This window comes from Scyliorhinus torazame, chromosome 9 (genome assembly GCF_047496885.1).
Source record: "Scyliorhinus torazame isolate Kashiwa2021f chromosome 9, sScyTor2.1, whole genome shotgun sequence".
Classification (NCBI taxonomy): Eukaryota; Metazoa; Chordata; class Chondrichthyes; order Carcharhiniformes; family Scyliorhinidae; genus Scyliorhinus; species Scyliorhinus torazame.
Window position 1 is genome coordinate 2,004,175 of NC_092715.1, and position 21,060 is coordinate 2,025,234.

The 21,060-nt window shown below is 45.7% G+C and overlaps 1 protein-coding gene across 3 annotated transcripts in view; it reads left to right on the top strand.

The window, feature by feature from the left end:
• LOC140429045 (nipped-B-like protein) overlaps positions 1-21,060 on the top strand; it is an 817,118-nt gene that overhangs the window by 85,893 nt on the left and 710,165 nt on the right. For all 3 annotated transcript variants that reach the window (XM_072515574.1, XM_072515576.1, XM_072515575.1), the window contains exon 2: positions 3,174-3,319. In XM_072515574.1, coding sequence (XP_072371675.1) covers positions 3,256-3,319 — 64 coding nt within the window. In that variant the 5' untranslated portion in view covers positions 3,174-3,255. The remainder of the gene's footprint in view (positions 1-3,173; positions 3,320-21,060) is intronic.

The following is a 21,060-nucleotide window of genomic DNA, read 5'->3' on the forward strand; positions in this document are numbered from 1 at the left end:
TTGTCCGCCAACAGCCCCACCTCCAAGCGCCACAGCGGGCGCTGGTCCCTCTCCTCCCCCATCTCCCAAGTCCACCCAATGCGGGGCGTGGTCCGAAATGGCTATTGCCGAATACTCCGTATCCTCTGCTCTCACTATCAGCGCCCTAATCAAAATGAAAAAGTCGATTCGGGAATAAGCCTTATGGACATGTGAGAAGAATGAAAATTCCCTCGCCCCCAGCCTTGCAAATCTTCAATGGTCCACCCCTCCCATCTGGTCCATAAACCCCCTCAGCACTCTAGCCGCCTCCGGCTTCCTACCCGTCCTAGACCTGGAGCGATCCAGTGCCGGGTCCAGCACCGTATTAAAGTCTCCCCCCATTATCAGGCCCCCCACTTCCAGGTCTGGGATCCGACCCAACATATGCCGCATAAAGCCTGCATCGTCCCTATTCGGGGCATACACATTGACCAGTACCACCCTCTCGTCCTGCAACTTACCACTTAACATTACGCACCTACCGCCATTATCTGCCACAATACTCGACGCCTCGAATGACACCTTCTTTCCCACCAAGATCGCCACCCCTCGATTTTTGGCATCCAGCCCCGAGTGAAACACCTGACCTACCCACCGTTTCCTCAATCTTACCTGGTCTGCCACCTTCAGGTGTGTCTCCTGGAGCATAACCACATCCGCCTTGATCCCCTACAGATGCGCGAACACGCGGGCCCGCTTAACCGGCCCATTCAGTCCCCTTACATTCCAAGTTATCAGCCGGATCAGGGGACTACCTGCCCCCCTCCCCCGCCGACTAGTCATGACCCCTCCTCGGCCAGCCACGCGCCTGCACCCCACACCCGGCTCGTTCCCCACAGTGGCATACCCCTGTCTCGACCCCCCCCCCCCCCCCCCCCCCCACTCGCTCCAGCCCCCCCTTGACCACAGCAGCAACTGGATTCTCTCCTCCCTCCCTCCCTCTCCTCCCCCCCCCCCCCGGGCTAGGACCCATCCTAGCTGATTTGCTCCCCCCATTGCACTTCCGCAAGTCAGCTGACTCCTGCTGACCCAGGCCACTCCCGCCTCTCCTTTGACTCCTCCCATTGTGTGACACCCATTCTAAGCATGGGAAACAACCCTCGCTTCCCCGCCCCCTCCAGTCTTCAGCGTGGGAAAAAGCCTGGCTTTCCACCTACCCGGCCCCGCCACCTCTGACGCAGCTCCTTTTACAGGCCCAGTCCCCTCACCCTCGACTCGGGCCTCCCCCTCCCTCACGGGGCCCCATCTCACCGCCGTCCACCACCCCCGTTCCGTTTACCTACCCCCCTCCAAGAGCCCCCTAGACCAACCCAACCAAAACAGTGCCCAACCCGCCCCAACCACCCTCACCGACCCGAAAGAGAAAAACCGAGAAAAAGAAACCAGGAGCAAAGCAAAGGCCCCCCCCCCCCTCAAAAAAAATAAAAATAACATATCAACCGCAGTCCCCAATCGCCCATCCCGACCCTCGATCTGTGTCCAACTTCTCGGCCTGAACAAAGGCCCATGCCTCCTCCGGAGACTCAAAATAATGGTGCCGGTCCTTGTAGGTGACCCACAGTCGCGCCGGCTGCAACATGCCAAACTTCACCCCCTTCCTGTGCAACACTGCCTTCGCTCGATTATACCCGGCCCTTCTCTTGGCCACCTCCGCACTCCAGTCCTGGTATATTCGAACCTTTGCGTTCTCCCACCTGCTACTCCTCTCCTCCTTGGCCCACCTGAGCGCACACTCCCAATCGACGAACCGATGGAACCTCACCAGCACCGCCCACGGAGGCTCGTTAGCCTTGGACGTCCTCGCCAGCACTCTATGGGCCCCTTCCAGCTCCATGGGGACCCTGGAAGGACCCCGCTCCCATCAGCGAGTTCAACATGGTGACCACATAGGCCCCCACGTCCGGCCCCTCCGGGAGGCCCAGAATCCGCAGATTCTTCCGCCTCGACCGATTCTCCATCCCCTCGAACCGCTCTTGCCATTTCTTGTGGAGCGCCTCGTGCGCCTCCACCTTTACCGCCAGGCCTAAGATCTCGTCCTCGTTGTCGGAGATCTTTTGTCGAGCCTCGCGGATTGCCTGCCCTGGGCCGTCTGTGTCTCCAGCAGCTTACCAATAGAAGCCTTCATCGGCTCTAGCAGGTCCGCTTTAATCTCTGAAGCAGCGCTGGATACCCTCCACTGCATCCACACTGCCTGGTCTCCGCCCAGCGCCTTTTTGTTGTTCTTCCCTCGCACCTTCTTTGGGTCCACCACCACCATTTTAGTCGCCCCGCACCTAGTAGAAGCCATATACTATCGGGGAGCTGTTATCTCCTTCCCACACCGGGAAATGTCGAAAAAGTGCCGTTGGGGGCCCTGAACAGAGCCCAAAAGTCCGTTTTTGCGGTAGCCGCCGAATGTGCGACTTAGCTCCGCATAGCCGCAACCGGAAGTGAGCGTATCTTAAATAAAATTGTATATTTGATTGTTGAACAGTTTAGTGTTGCTTTCTGCGTGTTAGTAAACATTAAAATCATAAACACTTGATGCTCTGTTCTAAGTCTTTAAATTATTTTTTTACAGTATTGATTAGAATTGAAAGTTTGCTTGTAATATTTTGGTCATGATAAATTGTATTTCTAATTAAAATTATGGCTAGTTTTCATGTTGTAAATCTGATACTTTGAGAAATTATTTTGACATTCCAGTTATTTAACTTATTTGATTAGAGCAGAACTGCCCTTTGAAATGTACTCGTTAATCATTAAGTTTGCTTTCGCTTTTGGGTGCTGACTATGGAGTTTTCAGGACTTTGTTTTTCTTTTGCTTAGCATGATCTGGTGAACAGGGAAAATGTGGAATGATTGCTGGTTTAAAATTGCCTCTTGCGGGTGAGAGTTGGGAGAATTTTCTTTACCCCTGGCAGTTATATCATTGCATGCTTTTACTGCTAGTACCTTAAGATAGCACAGACATATCGGACATCAAACCTTGATTCATTCAACAGAAAAACTGATAAACATTTGAAACGGAAAGATGTATGGCAATGCAATTAGTTTTGGATTGCTTTAGAATATTGGTAGCATGAATATAATGGTCAAATAGTTTCCAAGTGAACTGGAATCAATGTAACGGCTGATGGTGATGGACTGACTTTGGTTTTTTTTTTTTGCAGGATCTGGGAGATGTGAAGTGAGGCTGACTGGGACCTAGACTGAAATATCTCTGCATTGACACGATTATTTCTAAACTTCAGGATGAATGGGGATATGCCTCATGTTCCCATCACCACACTTGCTGGGATTGCTAGCCTGACTGATTGTAAGTTTGAGTTTTATTCTTTCCCATTCTGTTACGGGCTTCTAAGTCTAATGTTTCTGTTGCGGTTCTATAGTTTGAATAGAATATATTTGAGGTATGATTGGAACTGAGATTGCATAGCAGTGTTCACTGTGGAAATGAGACTTTGGGACCTGCAAAGTTTGTTAAATGTGATTCAAATAGATTTTCATATGGAACCTTGCAATATGCAAATTATTACTCGGTAATAGATTTTTAACTTGAGTGGATCATTTTTTTTTTTTTTTTGCAGGAACCTTTTTATTCTTTTCCCTTTATTATACAAGTTATATAATGTATCAACATTCAGGGTCATCCAATATCCAAATTTGATATCCGGTTAAAGTCCAACAGATTTGTTTCGAATCACTAGCTTTCGGAGCACTGCTCCTTCCTCGGGTGAATGAACAGGTAGGTTCCAGAAACACACACACAGACAAAAGTCAAAGATGCAAGATGATACTTGGAATGTGAGTCTTTGCAGGTAATTAAGTCTTTACAGGTCCAAATGGAGCAACTGAAGAGAGGGATAATCACAGATTAAAGAGATGTGAATTGTCTCAAGCCAGGACAGTTGGTAGGATTTTGGTAGGAAAAAGCTAGTGATTTGAAACAAACCTGTTGGAGTCTAACCTGGTGTTGTAAGACTTCTTACTGTGTGTTCACCCCAGTCCAATGGCAGCATCTCCACATCAAATTTGATGTATCAGTCCATCAGTTGTGTACTTGTTTAATAGACAACAAATAATCTTTGGTACCTATATGTTGAAGTGACTTCTGTAGTACAGAAATATGGATACATAGAAAATAGGAGCAGGAGTAGGCCATTCGGCCCTTAGAGCCTGCTCTGCCATACATTATGATCATTCAGTAACCTGTTCTGCTTCTGCTCCCCAATATCCTTTGATACCATTAGTCTCAAATGTTACATGTGACTCCTTGTAAACATGTTTTGGCCTCAACTGCGGTAGTGAATTCCACAGGCTCACCACTTTCTGGTGCTGAAATGTCTCCTCATCTCAGTCCGAAATGGTTTGCCCTGTATCCTAAGACCGTGACCCCTGGTTCTGGACACACCCACCATCGGGATCGTCCTTTCTGCATCAACCCTGTCCAGTCCTGTTAGAATTTTATAGGTTTCAATGAGATCGCCTCTCATTCTTCTAAAGTCCAGTGAATCTAATCCTAACCGGCTCAATCTCTCCTCGTAGGCCAGTCCTCCCAGAAATCAGTTTGGTAAACATTGGCTGCATTCCCTCTATAGCAAGATGAGACCAAAACTGTGTACACTATTGCAGGTGTGGTCTCACCAAGGCCCTGTATAATTACAGCAAGACATCTCTTTCCCCCCCCCCCCCCCAAAAAAAAGAAATCTGTACTCCAATCCTCTCGTTATGAACAAGTTTTCTATCTATCTCCATACACAGCCTTAGTCCCATGTGCTTTAATTTTACAAACCTCTTATGTGGGACTTTGTCAAAAGCCTTCTGAAAGTTCAAATAAACTATATCCCCAGGCTCCCCTAATCAACTCTACTAGTTACATCCTTGGAGAATTCCAGTAGATTTGTCAAGCATGATTTCCCGTTTGTAAATCCATGCTAACTCTGTCCTATCTTGCTGCTGTTTTCCAAAGAGCAAAGAAAATTACCACACAGGAACAGGCCCTTCGGCCCTCCAAACCTGCACCGACCATGCTGCCTGTCTGAACTAAAACCCCTACCCTTCCGAGGACCATATCCCTCTATTCCCATCCTATTCATGTATTTGTCAAGACGCCCCTTAAAAATCATTATCGTATCTGCTTCCACTACCTCCCCAAGCAGCAAGTTCCAGGCTCCCACCACCCTCTGTATTAAAATTAAAAAAAAAAAATTGCCTCCTACATCTCCTTTAAACCTTGCCCCTCGCACCGTAAACCTATGTCCCCTAATAATTGACTCTTCCACTCTGGGCAAAAGCTTCTGACTATCCACTCTGTCCATACCACTCATAATTTTGTAGACTTCTATCCGGTTGCCCCTCAACCTCTGTCATTCCAGAAAAGCATAGTTTGATTAAAGATAGTCAGCATGGCTTTGTGAGGGGCAGGTCATGCCTCATAAGCCTCATTGAATTCTTTGAGGATGTGATGAGACACATTGATGAAGGTCGGACAGTGGATGTGGTGTATATGGATTTCGGTAAGGCATTTAATAAGGTTCCCCATGGTAGGCTCATTCAGAAAGTTAGGGGGCATTGAATACAGGGAAATTTGGCTGTCTGGATACAGAATTGGCTGGCCGAAAGAAGACAGCGAGTGGTAGTGAATGGAAAGTATTCTGCCTGGAGATCAGCGATAAGTGGTGTCCTGCAGGGATCTGTTCTGGGACCTCTGCTCTTTGTGGTTTTTATAAATGACTTAGATGAGGAAGTGGGGGTTAGTAAGTTTGCCGATGACACGAAGGTTGGTGGCTTGTAGATAGTGTCGAGGGATGTTGCAGGTTACAACAGGACATTGACAGGATGCAGAGCTGGGCTGAGAAATGGCAGATGGAGTTCAACCTAGGTAAATGTGAAATTATTCATTTTGGGAGGTCGAATTTGAATGCTGAATACAGGGTTAAAGGCAGGATTCTTGGAAGCATGGAGGAACAGAGGGATCTTGGGGTCCATGTACAGAGATCCACGTTGGATTTGGTTTTGGGTAATGAATCAGGCCAGGTGTTGGATTTGGAGGTAGGAGAGCACTTTGGGGACAGTGACCACAATTCGGTGACGTTTACGTTAATGATGGAAAGGGATAAGTATACACCGCAGGGCAAGAGTTATAGCTGGGGGAAGGGCAATTGTGAGGCGATTAGACGTGACTTGGGGGGGATAAGGTGGAGAAGTAGGCTGCAAGTGTTGGGCACACTGGATAAGTGGAGCTTGTTCAAGGATCAGCTACTGCGTGTTCTTGATAAGTATGTACCGGTCAGACAGGGAGGAAGGCGTCGAGCGAGGGAACCGTGGTTTACCAAAGAAGTTGAATCTCTTGTAAGAGGAAGAAGGAGGCCTATGTGAAGATGAGGTGTGAAGTTTCAGTTGGGGCGATGGATAGTTACAAGGTAGCGAGGAAGGATGTAAAGAGAGAGCTAAGACGAGCAAGGAGGGGACAGGAGAAGTATTTGGCAGGTAGGATCAAGGAAAACCCAAAAGCTTTCTATAGGTATGTCAGGAATAAGCGAATGACTAGGGAAAGAGTAGGACCAGTCAAGGACAGGGATGGGAAGTTGTGTGTGGAGTCTGAAGAGATAGGCGAGATACTAAATGAATATTTTTTGTCAGTATTCACTCAGGAAAAAGATAATGTTGTGGAGGAGAATGCTGAGACCCAGGCTAATAGAATAGATGGCATTGAAGTACGTAGGGAAGAGGTGTTGGCAATTCTGGACAGGCTGAAAATAGATAAGTCCCCGGGTCCTGATGGGATTTATCCTAGGGTTCTCTGGGAGGCCAGGGAAGAGATTGCTGGACCTTTGGCTTTGATTTTTATGTCATCATTGGCTACAGGAATAGTGCCAGAGGACTGGAGGATAGCAAATGTGGTCCCTTTGTTCAAAAAGGGGAGCAGAGACAACCCCGGCAACTATAGACCGGTGAGCCTCACGTCTGTAGTGGGTAAAGTCTTGGAGGTGATTATAAGAGACAAGATTTATAATCATCTAGATAGGAATAATATGATCAGGGATAGTCAGCATGGCTTTGTGAAGGGTAGGTCATGCCTCACAAACCTTATCGAGTTCTTTGAGAAGGTGACCGAACAGGTAGACGAGGGTAGAGCAGTTGATGTGGTGTATATGGATTTCAGCAAAGCGATTGATAAGGTTCCCCACGGTAGACTATTGCAGAAAATACGGAGGCTGGGGATTGAGGGTGATTTAGAGATGTGGATCAGAAATTGGCTAGCTGAAAGAAGACAGAGGGTGGTGGTTGATGGGAAATGGAGTTCAGGTACAAGTGGAGTACCACAAGGATCTGTTCTGGGGCCGTTGCTGTATGTCATTTTTATCAATGACCTAGAGGAAGGCGCAGAAGGGTGGGTGAGTAAATTTGCAGACGATACTAAAGTCGGTGGTGTTGTCGATAGTGTGGAAGGATGTAGCAGGTTACAGAGGGATATAGATAAGCTGCAGAGCTGGGCTGAGAGGTGGCAAATGGAGTTTAATGTAGAGAAGTGTGAGGTGATTCACTTTGGAAGGAATAACAGGAATGCGGAATATTTGGCTAATGGTAAAGTTCTTGGAAGTGTGGATGAGCAGAGGGATCTAGGTGTCCATGTATATAGATCCCTGAAAGTTGCCACCCAGGTTGATAGGGTTGTGAAGAAGGCCTATGGAGTGTTGGCCTTTATTGGTAGAGGGATTGAGTTCCGGAGTCAGGAGGTCATGTTGCAGCTGTACAGAACTCTGGTACGGCCGCATTTGGAGTATTGCGTACAGTTCTGGTCACCGCATTATAGGAAGGACGTGGAGGCTTTGGAGAGGGTGCAGAGGAGATTTACCAGGATGTTGCCTGGTATGGAGGGAAAATCTTATGAGGAAAGGCTGATGGACTTGAGGTTGTTTTCGTTAGAGAAGAAGAAGGTTAAGAGGAGACTTAATAGAGGCATACAAAATGATCAGGGGGTTAGATAGGGTGGACAGTGAGAGCCTTCTCCCGCGGATGGAAATGGCTGGCACGAGGGGACATAGCTTTAAACTGAGGGGTAATAGATATAGGACAGAGGTCAGAGGTAGGTTCTTTACGCAAAGAGTAGTGAGGCCGTGGAATGCCCTACTTGCTACAGTAATGAACTCGCCAACATTGAGGGCATTTAAAAGTTTACTGGATAAACATATGGATGATAATGGCATAGTGTAGGTTAGATGGCTTTTGTTTTGGTGCAACATCGTGGGCCGAAGGGCCTGTACTGCGCTGTATCGTTCTATGTTCTATCCCTCAAAGTTGCCACCCCAGGTTGAGAGGGTTGTTAAGAAGGCGTATGGTGTGTTGGCTTTCATTAACAAGTGGATTGAGTTTAAGAAGCACAAAGTTTTTACTGCAGCTTTATAAAACCCTAGTTAAACCACATTTGGAATAGCACAGGGCTAAATCGCTGGCTTTGAAAGCAGACAAAGGCAAGCCAGCAGCACGGTTCAATTCCCGTACCAGCCTCCCCGAACAGGCGCCGGAATGTGGCGACTAGGGGCTTATCACAGTAACTTCTTTTGAAGCCTACTTGTGACAATAAGCGATTTTCATTTCATTTCATTTGCGTTGCCACTTTCAGTGACCTGTGTACCTGTACACCCAGATACCTCTGCCTATCAATACTCTTAAGGGTTCTGGCATTTATTTTATAAACCATCTAAAATGCATTACCTCACATTTGTCCGGATTAAACTCCATCTGCCATCTCTCCGCCCAAGTTTTGAACTGATCTGTATCCTCTGACGGCCCTCATCGCTATCCGCAATTCCACCAACCTTTGTGGCGTCCACAAACTTGCTTATCAAACCGGCATGGTGAGACAGTGGTTAGCACTGCTGTCTCACAGCTCCAGGCGCCCGGGTTAAATTCCAGCCTCGGGTGATTGTCTGTGTGGAGTTTGCACTTTCTCCCTGTGTCTGTGTGGATTTCCTCCGGGTGCTCTGGTTTCTTTCCACAATCCAAAGGCATGCAGGTTGGGTGGATTGGCCAAGCTAAATTGCCCCTTAGTGTCCAAAATGTTAGAACTTGGAGCATAGAACTGTACAGCACAGTACAGGCCTTTCGGCCCACGATGTGCCGAACTAGTCTGAAACTAAGATCAAATCAACCTACTCCCAATCACTCTAGTGCACTCCGTATGCCTATCCAATAACCGCTTGAAAGTTCCTAAAGTGTCCGACACCACTACCATAGCTGGGAGTGCGTTCCACGTCCCAACCACTCTGAGTAAAGAACCTACCTCGGACATCCCTCCTATATCTTCCACCATGAACCTTATAGTTATGCCTCCTTGTAACAGCTACATCCACCCGAGGAAACGTCCACTCTATCTATCCCTGATGTGGAGATGCTGCCGTTGGACTGGGGTGAGCACAGTAAGAAGTCTTGCAACACCAGGTTAAAGTCCAACAGGTTTGTTTCAAACACTAGCTTTCGGAGCACTGCTCCTTCCTCAGAATAAGGGAAGTTAACACGTGGCTGAAAGAGTGGTGTGGGAAAGAGGGGTTCCTTTTCATGGGACACTGGCATCAGTTTTGGGATGGGGGGACCTATACCGTTGGGGATGGTCTCCACCTGAACCGAGCTGGGACCAGTGTTCTGACGAAAAGAGTAAATAGGGTGGTCAATAGGACTTTAAACTAGAGATTGGGGGGAAGGGAAAGTCAGGGAACCAAGAGGTGAAGTAATCAGTGGGAAGCGTAGCTGCTTAGGAATACAAAAAAGCACGAAAAGACAGAACTCAGGAGAGGTTACGATAGTCCCCATCTCACAAAATATGACAGTGTATGGAAAGGCTCAGTAAACCAAGGTCCACCACACTAAGAAAACAAAAAGGGTCGGTCAATAGAGAATTAAAGGTCCGATATTTAAATGTGTGCAGTATACGGAACAAGGTAGATGAGCTTGTGGCCCAGATTGTGACTGGCAGGTATGATGTGGTAGGCATCACCGAGACGTGGTTGCAGGGGGTTCTGGACTGGCATTTAAACATCCAGGGATTCACAACCTATCAAAAAGACAGAGGTGGGCAGAGGGGGCGGGGTTGCCTTGTTAATTAGGAATGAAATTAAATCAATAGAACTAAACGACATAGGGTCAGATGATGTGGAGTCTGTGTGGGTAGAGTTGAGGAACCACAAAGGCAAAAAAACCAGAATGGGAGTTATGTACAGGCCTCCTAACAGTGGTCAGGACCAGGGGCACAAAATGCACCACGAAATAGAAAGTGCATGTCAGAAAGGCAAGGTCACAGTGATCATGGGGGACTTCAATATGCAGGTGGACTGGGTAAATAATGCTGCCAGTGGACCCAAGGAAAGGGAATTCATTGAATGTTTACAGGAGGGCTTTTTGGAACAGCTTGTGATGGAGCCCACGAGGGAACAGGCCATTCTGGGACTTGTGTTATGTAATGAGCCAGACTTGATTAAAGATCTTAAAGTAAGGGAACACTTAGGAGGCAGTGATCATAATATGGTAGAATTCAGTCTGCAATTTGAAAGAAAGAAGGTAGAATCAGATGTAAAGGTGTTACAGTTAAATAAAGGTAGCTACAGGGGCATGAGGGAGGAACTGACGAAAATCGACTGGGATCAGAGCCTAGTGGGAAAGACAGAACAGCAATGGCAGGAGTTTCTGGGAGTAATTGAGGACACAGTACAGAGGTTCATCCCAAAGAAAAGAAAGGTTATCAGAGGAGGGGATTAGGCAGCCATGGCTGACGAAGGAAGTTAGGGAATGCATCAAAGCAAAAGAGAGCCTATAATGTGGCAAAGAGTAGTGGGAAGTCAGAAGATTGGGAAGGCTACAAAAACAAACAGAGGATAACAAAGAGAGAAATAAGGAAAGAGAGGATCAAATATGAAGGTAGGCTAGCCAGTAACATTAGGAATGATAGTAAAAGTTTATTTAAATACATTAAAAACAAACGGGAGGCAAAAGTAGACATTGGGCCGCTCCAAAATGACCCTGGTAATCTAGTGATGGGAGACCAGGAAATAGCTGAGGAACTAAAGAAGTACTTTGCGTCAGTCTTCACAGTAGCAGACATGAGTAATATCCCAACAATTCAGGAGAGTCAGGGGGCAGAGTTGAATATGGTAGCCATCACAAAGAAGAAAGTGCTAGAGAAACTAAGAGGTCTAAAAATTGATAAATCTCCGGGCCCAGGTGGGCTACAACCTAGAGTTCTAAAGGAGATAGCTGAAGAAATAGTGGAGGCGTTAGTTATGATCTTTCAAAAGTCACTGGAGTCAGGGAAAGTCCCAGAGGATTGGAAAATCGCTGATGTAACCCCCCTGTTCAAGAAGGGAACAAGAAAAAATATGGAAAATTATAGGCCAATTAGCCTAACCTCGGTTGTTGGCAAGATTCTAGAATCCATCGTTAAGGATGAGATTTCTAAATTCTTGGAAGTGCAGGGTCGGATTAGGACAAGTCAGCATGGATTTAGTAAGGGGAGGTCGTGCCTGACAAACCTGTTCGGGTTCTTTGAAGAGATAACAAATAGGTTAGACCAAGGAGAGCCAATGGATGTTATCTATCTTGACTTCCAAAAGGCCTTTGATAAGGTGCCTCACGGGAGACTGCTGAGTAAAATAAGGGCCCATGGTATTCGAGGCAAGGTATTAACATGGATTGACGATTGGCTGTCAGGCAGAAGGCAGAGAGTTGGGATAAAAGGTTCTTTTTCGGAATGGCAACCGGTGACCAGTGGTGTCCCGCAGGGTTCAGTGTTGGGGCCACAGCTGTTCTCTTTATATATTAACGAACTAGATGATGGGACTGGGGGCATTCTGGCTAAGTTTGCCGATGATACAAAGATAGGTGGAGGGGCAGGTAGTATGGAGGAGGTGGGAAGGCTGCAGAAAGATTTAGACAGTTTAGGAGAGTGGTCCAAGAAATGGCTGATGAAATTCAACGTGGGCAAGTGCGAGGTCTTGCACTTTGGAAATAAGAATAGAGGCATGGACTATTTTCTAAACGGTGACAAAATTCATAATGCTGAAGTGCAAAGGGACTTGGGAGTCCTAGTCCAGGATTCATTAAAGGTAAACTTGCAGGTTGAGTCCGTAGTTAAGAAAGCAAATGCAATGTTGTCATTTATCACGAGGCTTGGAATATAAAAGCAGGGATGTACTTCTGAAGCTTTATACTGCACTAGTTAGGCCCCATTTAGAATACTGTGAGCAATTTTGGGCCCCACACCTCAGGAAGGACATACTGGCACTGGAGCGGGTCCAGCGGAGATTCACACGGATGATCCCAGGAATGGTAGGCCTAACATACGATGAACGTCTGAGGATCCTGGGATTATATTCATTGGAGTTTAGGAGGTTGAGGGGAGATCTAATAGAAACTTACAAGATAATGAATGGCTTAGATAGGGTGGATGTAGGGAAGTTGTTTCCATTAGCAGGGGAGACTAGGACCCGGGGGCACAGCCTTTGAATAAAAGGGAGTCACTTTAGAACAGAGATGAGGAGAAAATTCTTCAGCCAGAGTGGTGGGTCTGTGGAATTCATTGCCACAGAGGCCGGGACGTTGAGTGTCTTTAAGACAGAAGTTGATAAATTCTTGATTGCTCGAGGAATTAAGGGCTATGGAGAGAGAGCGGGTAAATGGAGTTGAAATCAGCCATGATTGAATGGTGGAGTGGACTCGATGGGCCAAATGGCCTTACTTCCGCTCCTATGTCTTATGGTCTTTTGGTCTTCACACCCCTTACTTCAAAGATAACTCAGAAAATATTGCAACAGTAATTAACTCCTTAAAATGTTCCTTCAAAATTTCAAGAGACTTAACACTTTTAAACAGCATCACATCGGGTTAAAGGATATATATATTTTCTGTAGAATGGCAGAGACATATTAGCTTGGTTGACTTCAGCTCCCGCACCTTGCTTTCTTCCTGCAAACTGCAAAACTAAACTGCAAAATGGCTGACCTAACCTCCGCCCCACCCACTCTCTGACATCACTGTTTTCTTAAAGGTACATTGCTTAAACATCATGTCTTAAAGGTACCCTCACATGACAACCTTCATCTATGTACTTAGTTACCTTCTCAAAGAATACAATCAACTTGAGGCAAGACTTACCCCTCACAAATCCGTGCTGACTATCCTGGATTAAGCTGTGTATTTGCAAATGATCATAAATCCTATCCCTCAGGACCCTTTCCAATAATTTACCTATGACCGAAGTGAGACTAACCGGCCTATAATTCCCAGTGTTATACCTATTCCCTTTCTTGAACAAGGGGACAACATTCGTCTCTCTCCAGTCTTCTTGCACTATTCCTGTAGACAGTGAGGACATAAAGATCAAAGCCAAAGGCTCTGCAATCTCATCCCTCGCCTCCCAAAGAATCCTAGGATATATCCATCAGGCCCAGGGGACTTATCTATCCTCTGGCTTCTCAAAATTTCTAACACATCTTCCTTCCGAATATTTACCTCCTCCAGCCTACCAGTCTGGATCGCACTGTTCTCCTTAACAACATGGCCCCTCTCCTTTGTGAACACTGAAGAAAAGTATTCATTTAGGGTCTCTCCTATATCTTCAACTCCATGCACCCGTTCCCACTACTGTCCTTGACTGGCCCTAACTTCACCTTGGTCATTCTTTTATTCCTCAAGTGTAAAAAGCCTTGGGGATTTTCCTTGATCCTACCCGCTAAGGAACTCGCATGTCCCCTCCTAGCTCTCCTAAGGCCTTTCTTGAGCTCCTTCCTAGCTATCTATCCCTCAAGTGCCCTAACTGAACCTTGTTTTCTTATCCTTACATAAGCCCCCTTCTTCCTCTTGACACGACATTCAACCGCTTTTGTAAATCATGGTTCCCTCACTCGACCATTTCCTCCCTGCCTGACAGGCACATACATATCAAGGAAACGCAGTATTTGCTCCTTGAACAAGCTCCACATCTCAATTGTGCCTATCCCTGACCGTTCCTGTTTTCACCTTATGCTCCACAATTCTTGCCTAATCGCATCTTAATTATTCTTCCCCCTGTTATAAGAACTAGGAGCAGGAGTAGGCCATCTGGCCCCTCGAGCCTGCTCTGCCAATCAATGAGATCATGGCTGATCTTTTGTGGACTCAGCTCCACTTTCCGGCCCGAGCACCATAACCCTTAATCCCTTTATTCTTCAAAAAAGTATCTATCTCTATCTTAAAAACATTAAATGAAGGAACCTCAACTGCTTCACTGGGCAAGGGATTGCATAGGTTCACAACCCTTTGGGTGAAGAAGTTCCTCCTAAACTCAGTCCTAAATCTACTTCCCCTTATTCTGAGGCTATGCCCCGTAGTTCTGCTTTCACCCACCAGTGGAAACAACCTGCCCGCATCTATCCTATCTATTCCCTTCATAATTTTATATGTTTCTATAAGATCCTCCCACTCGTCTGTCTAAATTCCAATGAGTCCAGTCCCAGTCTACTCAACCTCCCCTCGTAATCCAACCCCTTCAGCTCTAGGATTAACCTATTGAATCTCCTCTGCACACCCTCCAGCTCCAGTACGTCCTTTCTCAGGTAAGGAGACCAAAACTGAACACAATACTCTAGGTGTGGCCTCACTAACACCGTATACAATTGCAGCATAACCTCCCTAGTCTTAAACTCCATCCCTCTAGCAATGAAGGACAAAATTCCATTTGCCTTCTGAATCACCTGTAAACCAACTTTTTGCACTAGCACACCCAGGTCTCTGCGCAGCTGCATGTTTTAATATTTTATCATTTAAATAATCCCTTTTGCTGTTGTTCCGACCAAAATGGATAACCTCACATTTGTCAACATTGTATTCCATCTGCCAGACCCTAGCCCACTTACTTAACCTATCCAAATGAAAAATGAAATGAAAAGAAAATCGCTTATTGTCACAAGTAGGCTTCAAAAGAAGTTACTGTGAAAAGCCCCTAGTCGCCACATTCCGGCGCCTGTTCGGGGAGGCTGTTACGGGAATCAAACCTTGCTGCTGGCCTGCTTTGGTCTGCTTTCAAAGCCAGCGATTTACCCCTGTGCTAAACAGCCCCTTTGCAGACTTCCGGTATCCTCTGCACTTTTTGCTTTACCACTCATCTTGGTGACGTCTGCAAACTTGGACACATTACCCTTGGTCCCCAACTCCAATTCATCTATGTAAATTGTGAACAATTGTGGGCCCAACAGTGATCCCTGAGGGACACCACTAGTTACTGATTGCCAACCAGAGAAACACCCATTAATCCCCACTCTTTGCTTTCTGTTCATTAACCAATCCTCTATCCATACTACTACTTTACCCTTAATGCCATGCATCTTTATCTTATGCAGCAACCTTTTGTGTGGCATCTTGTCAAAGGCTTTCTGGAAATCCAGATATACCACATCCATTGGCTCCCCGTTATCTACTGCACTGGTAATGTTCTCTCAAAATTCCACTAATTTGGTTAGGCACGACCTGCCCTTTATGAACCTATGCTGCGTCTGCCCAATGGGACAATTTCCATCCAGATGCCTCGCTATTTCTTCCTCAATGATAGATTCCAGCATCTTCCCTACTACCGAAGTTAAGCTCACTGGCCTATAATTACCCACTTTCTGCCTACCTCCTTTTTTAAACAGTGGTGTCACATTTGCTAATTTCCAATCCACCAGGACCACCCCAGAGTCTAGTCAATTTTGGTAAATTATCACTAGTGCATTTGCAATTTCCCTAGCCATCTCTTTTAGCACTCTGGGATGCATTCCATCAGGGCCAGGAGACTTGTCTACCTTTAGCCCCATTAGCTTGCCCATCACTTATCTCCTTTGTGATAACATTCATCTCAAGGTCCTCACCTGTCATAGCCTCAATTCTATCAGTCACAGGCATGTTATTTGTGTCTTCCACTGTGAAGACTGACCCAAAAAATCTGTTCAGTTCCTCAGCCATTTCCTCATCTCCCATTATTAAATCTCCCTTCTCATCCTCTAAAGGACCAATATTTACCTCAGCCACTCTTTTTTGTTTTATGTATTTGTAGAAACTTTTACTATCTGTTTTTATATTCTGAGCATGTTTACTCTCATAATCTATCTTACTCTTCTTTATAAGAACGTAGGAACATAAGAACTAGGAACAGGAGTAGGCCATCTGGCCCCTCGAGCCTGCTCCACCATTTAATGAGATCATGGCTGATCTTTGTGGACTCAGCTCCACTCTCCGGCCCGTATACCATATACCCGAATCCCTTTATTCTTTAGAAAGGTATCTATCTTTTTCTTAAAAACGTCTAAAGAAGGAGCCTCAACTGCTTCACTGGGCAAGGAATTCCAGAGATTCACAACCCTTTGGGTGAAGAAGTTCCTCCTACACTCCGTCCTAAATCTACTTCCCCTTATTTCGAGGCTATGCCCCCTAGTTCTGCTTTCCCCGACCAGTGGAAACAACCTGCCCGCATCTATCCTATCTATTCCCTTCATAATTTTATATGTTTCTATAAGATCCCCCTGCATCCTTCTAAACTCCAATGAGTACAGTCCCAGTCTACTCAACCTCTCTTCATAATCTAGTCCCCTCAACTCTGGGATCAACCTAGTGAATCTCCTCTGCGCTCCCTCCAGTGCCAATATGTCCTTTCTCAGGTAAGGAGACCAAAACTGAACACACTACTCCAGATGCGGCCTCACCAACACCCTATACAATTGTAGCATTACCTCCCTAGTCTTGAACTCCATCCCTCTAGCAGCGAAAGACAAAACTCGGATTAGCCGCCTTAATCACCTGTTGCACCTGCACACCAACTTTTTGCGACTCGTGCACCAGCACATCCAGGTCCCTCTGCACAGCAGCATGTTTTAACATCTTACCGTTTAAATAATAATCCATTCTGCTGTTATTCCACCCAAAATGGATAGCCTCACACTTGGCAACATTGAATTCCATCTGCCAGACCCTAGCCCATTCACCTAACCTATCCAAATCCTTCTGCAGACTTCCGGTATCCGCTGCACTTTTTGCTTTACCACTCATCTTAGTGTCGTCTGCAAACTTTGACACATTGCACTTGGTCCCCAACTCCAAATCGTCTATGTAAATTGTGAATAACTGCGGGCCCAACACTGATCCTTGAGGGACCCCACTAGTTACAGGTTGCCAACCAGAGAAACACCCATTTATCCCCACTCTCTGCTTTCTGTTAGTTACCCAATCCTCTACCCATGCTACCACTTTACCCTCAATGCCATGCATCTTTAGTTCATGAAGCAACCTTTTGTGTGGCGCCTTGTCAAAAGCTTTCTGGAAATCCAGATATACCACATCCATTGGCTCCCCGTTATCTACTGCACTGGTAACGTCCTCAAAAAATTCTACCAAATTAGTTAGGCACGACCTGCCCTTTATGAACCCATGCTGCGTCTGCCCAATGGGACAATTTCCATCCAGATGCCTCGCTATTTCTTCCTTAATGATAGATTCCACCATTTTCCCTACAACCGAAGTTAAGCTTACTGGCCTATAATTACCCGCTTTCTGCCGACCTCCTCTTTTAAACAGTGGTGTCACGTTTGCCAATATCCAATCCTCTGGGACCACCCCAGAGTCTAGTGAATTTTGGTAAATTATCACTAGTGCGTTTACAATTTCCCTAGCCATCTCTTTTAACACTCTGGGATGCATCCCATCAGGGCCAGGAGACTTGTCTACCTTTAGCCCCATTAGCTTGCCCAATACTGCCTCCTTAGTGATTACAATCATCTCAAGATCCTCACCTATCATATCTTTATTTCCATCAGTCACTGGCATGTTATTTGTGTCCTCCACTGTGAAGACTGACCCAAAAAACCTGTTCAGCTCCTCAGCCATTTCCCCGTCTCCTACTATTAAATCTCCCTTCTCATCTTCCAAAGGACCAATATTTACCTTAGCCACTCTTTTTTTTGTCTGATATATTTGTAGATGCTTTTACTATCTGCTTTTATGTTCTGAGCCAGTTTATTATCATAGTCTACCTTACTATTTATAGCTTTTTTAGTAGCTTTCTGTTGTCCCCTAAAGACTTCCCAGTCCTCTGGTCTCCCACTAATTTTTGCCACTTTGTATGTTTTTTCCTTCAATTTGATACTCTCCCTCACCTCCTTGGATATCCACGGTCGATTTTTCCCCTTTCTACCGTCTTTCTTTTTTGTCGGTATGAACCTTTTCTGAACACTGAAAGATCGCTCGGAAGGTTCTCCACTGCTCCTCAACTGCTTCACCATGAAGTCTTTGCTCCCAGTCTGCCGTAGCTAGTTCTTCTCTCATCCCATTGTAATTGCCTTTGTTTAAGCACAAAACACTAGTGTTTGATTTTACCTTATCCTCCAACTGTATTTTAAATTCCACCATATTGTGGTCGCTCCTTCCAAGAGGATCCCGAACTATGAAATCATTAATCAATCCTGCCTCATTCCACAGGACCAGATCTAGGTCCGCTTGTTCCCTTGTAGGTTCCATTACAAACTGTTCCAGGAAATTATCCCGGGCACATTCTATAAACTCCTCCTCAAGGCTGCCTTTACCAACCTGGTTAAACCAATCGATATGCAGATTAAAATCTCCCATGATAACCGCTGTACCATTTCTACATGCATCCGTTATTTCTTTGCTTATTGCCTGCCCTACCATCCTGTTACTATTTGGTGACCTATAGACTACTCATATCAGTGACCTTTTCGCCTTGCTATTCCTGATTTCCACCCAAATTGATTCAACCTTGTCCTCCATAGCACCAATATCATCCCTTACTATTGCCCGGATAGCTTTTTTAGTAGCTTTCTGTTGCCCCCTAAAGATTTCCCAGTCCTCTAGTCTCCCACTAATCTTTGCCACTTTGTATGCTTTTTCTTTCAATTTGATACTCTCCCTTATTTCCTTAGATATCCACGGTCGATTTTCCCTCTTTCTACCATCCTTTTTGTTGGTATAAACCTTTGCTGAGCACTGTGAAAAATTGCTTGGAAGGTTCTCCACTGTTCCTCAACTGTTTCACCATAAAGTTTTTGCTCCCGGTCTACCTTGGCTAGCTCTTCTCTCATCCCATTGTAATCTCCTTTGTTTAAACACAAAACACTAGTGTTTGATTTTCCTTCTCACGTACATCTGTATTTTAAATTTCACCATATTGTGATCGCTCCTTCCGAGAGGATCCCTAACTATGAGATCCTGAATCAATCCTGTCTCATTACACAGGACCAGATCTAGGACCGCTTGTTCCCTCGTAGGTTCCATTACATACTGTTCTAGGAAACTATCGCGGATACATTCTATAAACTCCTCCTCAAGGCTGCCTTCACCGACCTGGCTAAACCAATCGACATGTAGATTAAAATCCCCCATAACTGCTGTACCATTTCTACATGCATCAGTTATTTCTTTGTTTATTGCCTGCCCCACCATAATGTTACTATTTGGTGGCCTATAGACTACTTCTATCAGTGACTTTTTCACGTTACTATTCCTGATTTCCACCCAAATGGATTCAACCTTGTCCTCCAAAGCACCAATGTCATCCCTTACTATTGCCCGGATGTCATCCTTAAATAACAGAGCTACATCACCTCCCTTACCATCCACTCTGTCCTTCCGAATAGTTTGATACCCTCAGATATTTAACTCCCAGTCGTGGCCATCCTTTAACCATGTTTCAGTAATGGCCACTAAATCATAGTCATTCACGATGATTTGTGCCATCAACTCATTTACCTTATTCCGAATACTACGAGCATTCAGGTAAAGTACACTTATGCTGGCTTTTATACCTCTGTTTTGAATCTTAACACCTCGATCAGTAACCTCTCCTAAGTTATATTTCCTCTTAACTCTTCTAATTTTCCTTGTCGTTGAACCCATATCTTCATGTAGCAACCTGCCGTAACAACATTGCTTACCAATTATGTTTTCACTTCCCGTTTTATTCCTTTTAATATTACTGGGCCTATTCACTGAGCTCCCCTCAGTCACTGTACCTTGTACTGTTGCCCTTTTTGATTTTTTTTACTATGGCTTCTCTGCCTTACACTTTCCCCCTTACTGCCTTTTGTTTCTGTCCCTGTTTTACTACCTTCCGACTTCCTGCAATGGTTCCCATCCCCCTGCCACATTAGTCTAAACCCTCCCCAACAGTTCTAGCAACCCCCCGCCCCCAGGACATCGGTTCCTGTCCTGCCCTGGTGCAAACCATCCGGTTTGTACTGGTCCCACCTCTCCAGAACCGGTTCCAATGCCATATGTTCCTATCCCCCTCCATTGCTATAGTGAAAGTCACCGAATTGTGATCACTATCTCCAAAGTGCTCTCCCACAACCAAATCTAACACTTGGCCCGCTTCTTTACACAGTACCAAATCCAATGTGGCCCCGCCTCTTGTCGGTGTATTGACATATTGTGTGAGGAAACCCTCCTGCACACACAGGATAAAAACAGCCCCATCCAAACTATTCGAATTATACTGGTTCCAATCAATATTTGGATAGTTAAAGTCACCCATGACAACTACCCTGTGACTACCGCACCTATCCAAAATCTGCATTGCAATCTTTTCCTCCACATCTCTGTTACTGTTTGGGGGCCTATAGAAAACTCCTAACAAAGTGACCGCTCCTTTCCTATTTCGAACTTCAGCCCACACTACCTCAGTAGACAGATCCTCCTCAAACTGCCTTTCTGCTGCCATTATACCATCCTTGATTAACAGTGCTACTGCTCCACCTCTTTTACCACCTTCCCTAATCTTACTGAAACATCTAAACCCCGGAACTTCCAACTTGCATTCCTGCCCCCCCCCCCACAGCATCCAAAACGGTTTACCTGTTATTGAGGGGAACCCGCAGGGGATACCTGCACTGACTGCTTCTTCCCCCTCCTTTTAAACGTCACCCAGCTACCTTCATTCTTAGGAGTAACTACATCCCTGTAGCTTCTATCTATAACTGACCCTGCCTCCCGAATGATCCTCAGTTCCTCCAGCTCCAGTTCCCTAACGCGGTCTATGAGGAGCTG